Source organism: Pieris rapae, chromosome 19 (genome assembly GCF_905147795.1).
Source record: "Pieris rapae chromosome 19, ilPieRapa1.1, whole genome shotgun sequence".
NCBI lineage: Eukaryota > Metazoa > Arthropoda > Insecta > Lepidoptera > Pieridae > Pieris > Pieris rapae.
The window spans coordinates 4131624-4142485 of NC_059527.1; the positions used below are offsets into that span (position 1 = coordinate 4131624).

The 10862-nt window shown below is 30.1% G+C and overlaps 4 protein-coding genes and 1 long non-coding RNA gene across 7 annotated transcripts; 2 read left to right on the forward strand and 3 right to left on the reverse strand.

Annotated features, from left to right (window-relative positions):
* LOC111001147 (vacuolar protein sorting-associated protein 4) lies at nucleotides 1-2878 on the reverse strand. The gene is made up of 2 exons (XM_022270872.2): nucleotides 2701-2878; nucleotides 1-2367 (listed from the first exon to the last, which is right to left on the reverse strand). Exon 2 carries the CDS (start codon nucleotides 2346-2348, stop codon nucleotides 1026-1028), a length of 1323 nt encoding a protein of 440 aa, XP_022126564.1. The 5' UTR covers nucleotides 2349-2367; nucleotides 2701-2878; the 3' UTR covers nucleotides 1-1025.
* Nucleotides 2879-3143: 265 nt separating this feature from the next.
* On the forward strand, nucleotides 3144-4612 carry LOC123690004. Its single transcript, XR_006750848.1, has 2 exons — nucleotides 3144-3500; nucleotides 3569-4612. It is a non-coding gene; the product is annotated as an uncharacterized LOC123690004 (long non-coding RNA).
* Nucleotides 4613-4761: 149 nt separating this feature from the next.
* Nucleotides 4762-5725, reverse strand: LOC111001151 (putative peptidyl-tRNA hydrolase PTRHD1). The gene is made up of 3 exons (XM_022270877.2): nucleotides 5571-5725; nucleotides 5247-5476; nucleotides 4762-4990 (listed from the first exon to the last, which is right to left on the reverse strand). Exons 2-3 carry the CDS (start codon nucleotides 5433-5435, stop codon nucleotides 4805-4807), a joined length of 375 nt encoding a protein of 124 aa, XP_022126569.2. The 5' UTR covers nucleotides 5436-5476; nucleotides 5571-5725; the 3' UTR covers nucleotides 4762-4804.
* Nucleotides 5726-5892: 167 nt separating this feature from the next.
* LOC111001152 (U6 snRNA-associated Sm-like protein LSm8) lies at nucleotides 5893-6859 on the forward strand. The gene has a single exon (XM_022270879.2). The coding sequence runs from the start codon at nucleotides 6513-6515 to the stop codon at nucleotides 6801-6803; it is 291 nt and encodes a 96-aa protein (XP_022126571.1). The 5' UTR covers nucleotides 5893-6512; the 3' UTR covers nucleotides 6804-6859.
* Nucleotides 6860-6970: 111 nt separating this feature from the next.
* On the reverse strand, nucleotides 6971-10686 carry LOC111001149 (solute carrier family 25 member 40). 3 transcript variants are annotated; one of them, XM_022270875.2, is made up of 10 exons: nucleotides 10429-10686; nucleotides 10191-10348; nucleotides 9887-10049; nucleotides 9341-9463; nucleotides 9048-9146; nucleotides 8805-8911; nucleotides 8259-8340; nucleotides 7900-8107; nucleotides 7639-7718; nucleotides 6971-7403 (listed from the first exon to the last, which is right to left on the reverse strand). In XM_022270875.2, exons 1-9 carry the CDS (start codon nucleotides 10517-10519, stop codon nucleotides 7682-7684), a joined length of 1068 nt encoding a protein of 355 aa, XP_022126567.2. In that variant the 5' UTR covers nucleotides 10520-10686; the 3' UTR covers nucleotides 6971-7403; nucleotides 7639-7681. The 3 variants fall into 3 exon arrangements, with proteins under 3 accessions (XP_022126567.2, XP_022126568.2, XP_022126566.2); XM_022270876.2 differs by lacking the exon at nucleotides 7639-7718 and having other exon boundaries at nucleotides 8280-8340; XM_022270874.2 differs by lacking the exon at nucleotides 7639-7718 and having other exon boundaries at nucleotides 10429-10684.
* Between the last annotated feature and the right edge of the window lie 176 nt (nucleotides 10687-10862).

A 10862-nucleotide genomic window follows, 5' to 3' on the forward strand; every position in this document is an offset into this window, starting at 1 on the left:
TTCATAAAAAAAAAGGAAATTACCTCTATGTTAAGATACACTTGAGAAAAAATTAAGAAATACATTAAATTATATACAATTACAGCATAATATTAACCTCATCATTTTGATTTTAATCAAGATACCTTTATAACAAATGTACTATTGTGTTATCATTGAATATAACTTTATTAAATTTAATAACTGATACACACCTATAAGATGCTCTTATTTTATTATTACTCACTTATAAAAATAAAATTATCCTCCATGAAATCTCTCATAATTCCATTGGTCTCCCAATTGAAACATAAGATCATCCTTAATAAAATCACAATTTTAATTATATATTGTTGATACAACTACATACTTGAACATAATAGTAGAATTCCTTTAATATATAAATTAGTACATACATCCTACATTTTAAATTGTTTTTTTCTTGAAACTTACTAACTAATGATGGATCTACTTGTATTTTAAGATTGTACTAAGCCTTAAGCTTAGTACAATCTTGAAATATTATGCAGCATAACTTCAAAGTCATAACTTTGAAGCAAATTTCTTTATAGAATCAATTGTCGTTTACATAAATACCAAGCTAGCAAAGGTAATTACTCCTTTGTAAAAGATTGCTTATGAAATGTATAATCCATAAAAAATATACAACTTGAAGAAAATTTGCACCAGTTTTTTTATATAAATTAAAAACTTTAGTGAATTCTAATTAAGCATAATGGTTTTAGATTTAATTTACAAAAATATGTCTTATAATTTCCAATAAAATGAATACCTCAAATTATAATATTAATATATAAATTTATTTCTAATGCAAACTCTATTTGTATGAGTAATTCTCCTGCTTTCATTTTTTGCAGTATAGAATAACAGGCTATATAAAAATCTCTAAAGATGTATTTAATTAAGCAATCCTATGGTTAGGCCATTTATCCCAAGTAATTAGCATTGCAAAGAAACTTATGAAAGCAAGTTGCATGCTACGAAAATATAAGCTCGGTGCTTCATAAGATTTATTACAATTAATATTAACCTTCCTGACCAAAGTCTTCCATGAATTTCTTCAACTTGATCATATCTTCATCATTTACAGTTGGTTTGGATGTTGCTAAGGAACGTAACATATCAGACATAGAAACTGGTGGCTCAGCTAATTTGTCACCTGGCACATCCATCCAAGTCATTTCCATAGCCCCAGGGTCGCCAGGGGAACATGGTGTTAATAAATCATTAGCAATAATATTGGGATCTGTAGGGCTAGGTCCAGTCACTTTTTTGAAGTGTGTCGCAGACTGCACCTTACGTACGGGTTGCATTAAAGCATCTCTAACTACAATACTTATATCAGCTCCTGAATATCCATCTGTTTTAGATGCTAACACTTTCATGTCTTGTTCCGTTAGCATGTGTCGGGTGTTTCCTAAATGAAGTTTGAACATATCAAGTCTGGCATGTTCTTCAGGCAATGTAATGTATATTCGCTTCTCAAATCGCCTCCTTATAGCTGCATCAAGAACCCAAGGTATATTTGTAGCACCAAGTACAAGTATGCCATCCATGTCATTACCAACACCTTGCATTTGCACAAGGAACTCTGTTTTGATTCTGCGGGCTGATTCTGATTCATTATCAGATCTTGATGAACATAATGAATCAACTTCATCAATAAAGATGATACTTGGTTTATGTTGCCTGGCCAGTTCAAAGAGATTTTTAACAAGTTTCTCAGACTCACCAAGCCATTTAGATACAAGATCAGATGAAGAGACTGAAAAAAATGTTGAATTATTAGCTTCAGTAGCCACTGCTTTAGCAAGATATGATTTACCAGTTCCAGGAGGACCAAACAAAAGAATACCCTTCCATGGTATTCTTTTCCCTGTAAATAGGTGCGGAAACTTGATAGGTAAGATTACAGCCTCTTTAAGGGCTTCTTTGGCTCCCTCAAGGCCAGCCACATCACTCCACTTGACATGTGGCTTTTCAACCACAATGGCACCTTCTAATTTTCCTTGTAATTTTTTCTTTTCTGGATCATCAGAATCACTTTCACTGTCACTTTTTTTCTCATCACTTTTAGAGTTAGACTCTCCAGCCTTCATAGGCTTTTTCTTCTTGTCTTTTTTAAGATACTCTTTTAGTTTTTCAGCTCTGTCTAGATATTGTAAACATTTTGCTCTTATGCTCTCTTTAGCCCTTTCACCTTGAGCTTCATATTTAACAGCATGGAGGAAATATTCCACACCATGTTCATAAAGCCTTAATGCCTCTTCATAGTTTTTGTTTTTATCTTCTTCTGTAGCTTTGGTGACAAGATCAATGGCCTTTTGCAAAGTATTTGATGAGGCCATTTTTAGCGTTATTGATTAACTGTAATTTATAACAAAAGTCAAATTATTATGCTGAATTTTTCAAAACAGACACAAATAAAAAAGCAAGCTCTTCCACTGTACCTCCTAAGAATGAGTCATGTATGAATAAAACGCCTTTTTCATGATTAAAAACATTACTACCCAGGTCACAGGCAAAACTTTAGATACGGACAAAATTCTTTGATCGTAAATTGTTAAGACAGCATTATTTATATTCGAACTGTTAAAGAATGTTATGTTTTCATTTCATAAACTTAGTAGACTGGCAAAAAATAGCCATGACAAGACGGGAATATGATGGCTTAGTTGAATTTATAGATATACAACTTACCTACTTCAACTGGGCAATAAACTAAGACTACACATTAGATTACGTCTAAACTCCAAATTATCTACCTTGAACGGACTAAAACATTAAAACATAATATATCTTATAGTTGCAGAGAAATTTAGAATTACAGAATTAATTTTTACTAGTTGCCTGTCAAAACTGATTTGGGACTTTGGCATTATTAAACAGGGATGTCATTTAATCCGACTAAGTCAGTTTGCGGATAGGTTCGAATCGTGGAGCGATTAAAGTGGTTGGTTAAACTCTTTAAATGTAGAATTAATATACAAATATTGTGGTTTAGACACAATGTTATGTTAATTTAATAGAGTAGGCAATCAAAGTACGATCATAATCTTTTTTATTAATCTGGCAATTCTTAATTATTATTTGTGTCTGATCTGTAGCATTCTCTCATCTATGTTTGTTTGTAATTTGTTAAATTTTCAATATTCAGTGTTTATCGATGTAACTTACCCAATTAAGTCTTATAACAGTGCTTATGATCCGTTTTTCTTAAAAGGTTTTAGTTAAAATATTATGCCATATGTCATACTTATCTGAAAAATAACTGAATGCCTTAAGTTGAGGTAATGTATTATGTAAATGGAAAAAATTCTATGCTTATTCGAAAAAACATCCTCAACAGATACATATTGTATGTATTTTCTTAAAACAGCAACTTCACTTTACTTACCTCAACAAATGTCACTTAACTTATATAACTCAAAAAAATACAAACTGGCTTAGTAAATTTACAAATGATTCATCTTGTTTTGTCAACCATTTATCAAAATTTAGTAAGTATACTTAGTATATTTTGTTATATGGTTTAATAATGGTAATGAGTATAACAATTATTGTTTAGAAACTGTGCCGTTATTTTTGGAATCCTATGATGTTTAATATGGCTTACTAGAGGTTTGTATGCTGCTGTATGTTAGTATTTATTGATTTCATACATTATATTATTTAGAAGCTCCGAAAATTTACTAAACTAGTTTAGAATAAATGTTATTAGTTTAGATAATATACTGGACAGATTTAGAATGACTGTAATCAGTACCTAATTTTATCAGATATGATTTTTTTAAAACAAAGAATCCTTTTTAGTAAATATTTTCGCCGTTTTTTGTCCGTGTAGGTTATCAAAATGCAGAGGTCAGAAGAGGCGGTAAAATTTGAATAGCCTACTGGCTGCAAATGTGTTAATCCGCCACTGGTTTTCAGCTTCATTCAGTATAAAAACAATTAAATTTTCCAAGAATTACTATTTTTCCTAAAACAATAAGTTTGTATATATTTGATAATAATGATTGAAACATTGTACTTATACACTCATAAGACAGCTTCATAACTTACTGTCATAATATATACTATCTACAACAATCTAGGGAGTTAGGGACCTTGCTATTGTAGTATATTTTTTTAATGCCCTTACATAACTTGGATATATCTGCAAGTGCTAAATAATCACACTAGGTGCAGTAAGCGGTAAGCTAGAACATACAAATTTACTTGTGAATTATATTGACTAATTAACTTTATTGCACACTGTTTGTATTTAAAAGAATCACATAATTCATTTCTTTGTGATCAGGAAATACTAGTATACAAAAGGCATTATTAACATCAATTTTAGATAATATTTTCATAAATTTAGTTTTTTAAATATGTATATTTACGAGTTGGGTGAGAACTAATAGTTTCCTATAATTACCATTGGAATAAAATAACAAGCAACAATGAACTGGCCCAAGGGTTCTTAGATGGCGTACTTACTATGAGGTATTCAATAACAAGCTGCCCAATACTAATGAAGTGATAGTACAATATGACAAATGGTATTACAGTATATAATTTGATAAATGGTAGGTATTAAAATGATCCACAAAATAAAAGAAGACACAACTTCATTTGTTTCAAGTTTACATTATTATATAAGTAATGTTTTGTCCTACATAGATCCTACCAACTCTATAGTAACAATCAAGCATCATATTAAATAACTAAACTTCTAATGTTAGTGTTTAAAACATATAAAAGAAAATAATCCAGCAGTAAAAAATCTACTTGTTTAGGTTATATTATTAACAATAAAGCCTTAGCATATTACAGTGGTTCTGTACAATTTTAATTTTCCAACATATTTTTTTACTTCTTCTTTGGGATATGGTTTCAAAGCTAAACAAGTGGGTATGTTTTCTGGATGTTCAATCCACAGTTTATGGTCAATTGAATTTTCACTGAGCTCTTCTGCTTTCTGATTAAGTGCTTCTCCATTAGGGACCTGAATAAACAATCTGGTTATTGAAGGCAAATAAATTCATAATCTGTAAATACTAAGATGTAGATAGTATATAATAAATTTTTCTTATGAAAAGTATCAAGAAATTACCAAGATAAGTTAGAATAGTATATTAAAGTTAAATAATACAAATATGACAGTAATCTAATAACATCTATTCAATGTTGCCCACATAATAGTTCAAAATTTTTATTTTAACATAATAGCATTGAAGAGAAATATGTTATATGGAACTTACTTCCAGAACTACTTTGTGCATGTTATCTAAATCTGATAAGTATTTTTTAGTGTACTCATCATCTTTAAAAAGATGCAAAGCAGCTGTTGATGCATGACATGCTTGTGCTACAACGGAGCCTACTGACCATGCCATGTCCCGTAATAAGTCGGTACGTACTAAGATGTATTGGACTATAGGATTTGACATTGCTACTAATAGGCGTATATACCTTTTTCTGTTTCTGGTATCTGAAATATTTTTTTAAAATTTTACATTATTAGTAGTACTGTTTTAAATGTATACACTTGTAACTTTGACATACTTTCCTCCCTATTTCATTACCTTAAATCTTAGAGAAAACCAGTATTCTCCAGATATAGCTGTCGCATACAATGAATGATATAAGAAGTGGTCAGAACTAAAAATTTGTAAATAAACAATTTGTTTCTGGACAACAAATATTCGTAAAAATTAATTGTGCAGTCAGCAGTGCAGACTGAAGCACAGAACACTATTACTTCTAGCGAAGGTGAAGTCCGAATCAACGACCACAGATATCTATATATTATTACTATGCATATTATATGAGTGTGTGGCTGGGCTCTTACGAAACATCATAGAAACATGCTGGATGCCAAAGAGCTATGGAACGAAGTATGATAGGTATAAAAAAACAAGTTAAGAAACACCGTCATAAGAAGTAAGACAATAGTCATGTAAGTACTTACTAGAATAGATAGTTTGAAGTGGAGATGGACTGGGCAGTGGGCACATGCTGCTCAGTACACAAAAGAAGTGGTGCAACATAATATCAAACTGGTACCCTAGAGAGATGGGAGAAGGAACAGAGGGAGACAAAGCAGGAAATGGGAAGACGAATTGAAACTGGCGGCGGGCCCGAAATGGAGAAGGGTTGCTAGTGACAGATTACAGTGGAAATTGTTGGAGGAGGCCTTTGCCAAGAGGCACACTGAATTAAGAGACATTTCATAAATAAAACAGACACCACCATGCAAAGAAAGCAATTCAGGATAAGAGGCTCATTTTCATATGAGTGTGTAACTATATATTATGTATAGAGATGGAAATGGGTCATCGTATAAAGACAAACGTTCAAACATTGATATAGCATTATTATCAACTGTCACGTCTTGTTGTAGGCTGTTCCTGTTTGTCTAAATTTAGTCTGTGCGTTATGCCGAATGCTTATCTCGATAAATCTTAGTCGATGTAACATTTGATTATTAATTGTTTGAATATAAAACGTAAACGTACTTTATTATTATGGCTTCAGGACTTGAAAATTATATAAACCAAACAGTGTCAGTAATCACCGCCGATGGACGAAATTTTATCGGCACGCTCAAAGGTTTTGACCAGACTATAAATGTTATTCTGGATGAATCTCATGAAAGAGTATTTTCCTCATCTTCTGGTATCGCACAAGTTGTTCTTGGATTACATATAATACGAGGAGACAATATTGCTATAGTGGGCCAAATCGACGAATCTATAGATAGTAGATTAGATCTAGGTAATATTAAAGCAGAACCCTTAGGCCCTATTGTACATTAGAAAGCTATTATACGTGTTATTAATAAGAATAATAATAAATTTTGTTATAAATTTTATCTGTATTTTGCATTGTCACAAAATCTAAACACACCAATGTTTAAAAAGAATAACATATGTATACTAACTCCCAAGTTATTGCCATTTGCCAATGAGCTAAAAATAAAACTATTTTTTTAACTTTCTAAGGTATATTTTTAACTAAGAGTGTCTATGTACATCTTTAATAATTAGTACATATGATAATAACACTGCCAATAGTCTGTCAGAGACAATAAAGAAACAAATTTAATGCAATTTTTAGCTTGGAATATACAATATAATATATTAAAACCTTATACAAATTACATTCTTTTGTAAAAGCAACTAAAACTTTTAATACAATAAATTATTTTTCAAATTACAATATCTATGTAATTACATAATCACTACATAACATTTGTTCCTGTACACCTACTTATAGTAAACATATATATTTTGTTTTATATTATTTTTAAACAATATTTTACAGCCATGAGTTATTACAAGTTTTTGATGTCCATTTGCTAAGAGTATTCCTTTCCACCTGAACTTTGACTCACTATTATTATATCCTTGTGATGTCTGTAATAACATGTTTATATATTGGTAATATAAAATTGACAGATGTATGACTTAAAAAAGTCAATGTACAATAGTACCATAATCAACCAATTTAAGGTTTAAAAAAATACTGCTATTGGCTACATACTATAAGGCAGTACTTTTTAAATGCAGGGATAAATATGTTAAACATGACTACACCTCTAAGTCATATTTGTAAAATGCTACACTATATGAAAAATAAAAATAATTATACCTAAATACCATATAAGCGCTAAGCTTAACTCATGTTTTGAAGACTATTCACTTTTAATAATTGTAAGATCTACACCTTGTCTGAAATAAAAATGGGATTAAGGAAAATTGTAATGGATTAAGGAAAATTAAACTAGGAAGTGGCTGAAAAATTATTAATTAAAAAAAAAACATGTTGCAAGCTGAATTTAAATGAAGTCATGGATATATTATGACATAGATTAACAACAAATTCTTTTAATATATTAAAGATTGTAATTACCGTTGCATCATTTCCTTATATTGCTGGGAGTTGTACTTCTGGAAGAATTGTTTTCCATATTCAAATGTTGCAATCATAATAGCACATGCTGGTGCTACTTTGAATATACGAGGTAGGAAACCAGTAAATAAACCTTTGATACCATGATTCCTATAAATAGTCTTGGCTATATCTTTCATGTTTGATGCTCGTTGTCGTGTTTTTCCATCTAAAAGCAAAAAATAGGAATGGCAATAGTAATTTTGTAAGGAGATATTAGTCCAGTAAAAGGTAAGTAGTAACTCTGTAAATCAATGAATTAGAAGATTTTTAATGTTAACATCCTGGTCACTAAACTGCTAATCTAACCATTAACTAACCGGTATAGATTTCTTTTTCACCTAATTCAATTTGCTGGTGTGTTTTTATTACATCAAATGGTAGAGTCACAAAAGCTGCCATCTAAAAAAGAAAAGGTTTTATTGTTAACATAAGAATAGTCTCTTTTCAATCGCCAAGTTTTTAATACAAATTGTTTGAACTAGAGAAAATCAATCCCAAGGATTAGGATTGTTTAAGTATTCGTCACATTTATTAAAAGCTTTATAATTTTTTTACTTTTAAAGAGGGCTATGAATTTATTTAGTGATAATTCTCTAATTTCCCTTGGGAGTTTGTTGTTTACCAGTTGATTAGATATAGAAATGGACATGATATTCAGAATACTTTTGGTTAGGTCCAAGATTCTATTATTATGACTTGAGGAATTCTTTTATAGAATTATATATGTATAGGGATTATAGCTACATTACAAAACATTTGGAATTTTTCTGTTAAAATTCTTTTAAAATTGCCAGTAAAATTAAATATTTCTGTGTTTAATGGCTTAAATATTCTTATAATTTTATAAGGCTTATTATACTTACACTTCCAGCAACTGAACCACAGAAAAAATTAAATAGAAATGTATTTTTTTCTGAGTCAGGTTTATCGAAAATTCTCTTAGTTTTTTCATATGTTGTCCAATAAATGCCTAAAATGAAATATTTTTAATGCTTTAAAAAATATTTATCGATTCTTAGGAAGTATATACTACTCACCAGCTCAGCTTGATAAGCTTAAAATAGGTAACAACTACAATTATCATAATAGACATTGAAACCAAATACCTGAAAATGGCACATCTCTCAAGAGTGTTGAGCTAAGTCCTCGAAACAGGCCTTTAAATCCTTCATATTTTAAAACTTGTTGTAAAGCTATAGATATTTCTAAAAAAAATAATTGAATTATTATACTTTACACATAGTTTAATTTATTTAGTATCTGTATGCTTATAACTTGTAGCTTGCACCGCTTATTCACCTTCAATTAAACTGTGTAATAACATATAAAAAATTAAACTTAAATTGAAATCGGATTGAAATTTTTAATATCAGAAGAAACCTAGTTTATATATATGTACCTGAATAAGTCAATTTCTGTGACTGCATTTTGGTCCTAATAAGTTCTACTGGGCTAACAAGTGTTACAGCAGTCATTCTAGCAGTTGCACCAGCAATTAGTGGTATCCACATTGGTTGGCCCACTGAAAGTTAATGTGTTATATTTATCATTATCTCATTAATTTTTATTTAATAATTAACCTAGTAAGATTTTCAGACTTTCAAATGAGTAAGTTAGCAATTAAGTAAGAAGAATTTAATAAGTCAAGAAAAAATTATTGTTGTAACATACCATTTTTAACCATACTTAAAAATAAATGTAGCTGTTAGTATCATATATATATTGAACACAACTATATGCTGTAATTTCATTAAATTCCTACCAAACAGTAATCTAGGAATTCTTAGACATGTATAGATAAGATCTTTTTAAGAAAGGTCTTTTTCTTGATTCCATGCAGATCTTTCCCAAATCTTCATACAGTCTTAGAAAGAATAAGTATATATTAGTTACATTAACAGAAGTATTTTTATAGAAATATTTCTTGATTTTAAAAAGAACTTACTGTTTCCAGTTATTGTATTGTATGTTGTTTTCATTTTGTATCTAAGCTGTTCATATGACACAAAATAGATAACGGTACAGGGAAGAGCTAAAGCTAGAGTAGGACTCAAGCCAGACCATAATGCAGTAACACCTTCTATTTTTGATATTTTGTAGAAAGCATCCTAGAAAGCAATATAAATTATTTTATGTAACTGAAAATAGGTTTTTTTTGTAATTGAGATTATGCAAAAAGTTTCCATTTGTATATGATATCTTTGAAGTATAAATTAAGATATTGGTATCAACGTCACAATAAAAAATACCATTGTTCCGTGGAAATGAACACGCCGTGGTATCCATGCTGCTTCACCACAAGGACATAAATGTTCCATAAGTCCATTACAATATAAATAACATTTGTTAGAAAGCAGTGCTTTCTGTTGAGCTTGTAATCTTATTTTGACTACATCTAACGGTGTCACTGAAATTGTAAATTAAGTATATGTTGTTAACTTAAATTTGTGTCGTTAGATTTTTTGGGTAAATAAAAGAATTACTCACTAAAGAGCGAGGTTATCAGAGCACCGGAACATGCCGATGCCATTTGTTGGACAGGTGTTATTCGAAATTGGGGATCGTCTTCACGAATCATTTTTTTTTATATAAAAAAGCTGTTACCCCCATAAAAAAACTAATCTAAACCCTCTGCTATAATTAATTCGAAATAGTAAGAAATTTCCATTCTATTGCTGTTGAATATCACCCAATATTGTTTTTATGATTGACAACTTTTTGACTAAAACCAAAATTGACAGTTATTGTCAAGCAAAGTCAAGACCAACTACAAAAGTCTTTTGCCTTTCCCATGAGGGATAAATTAATATCATTAAGAGCAACTACAACAGGAACTAAACCATTAAAACTAGGTAAAAATGGGTAACAAAGCAAAAACTATATTGTTTTAAAATGTAACGCCCTGCCCTATGATTAAGAAT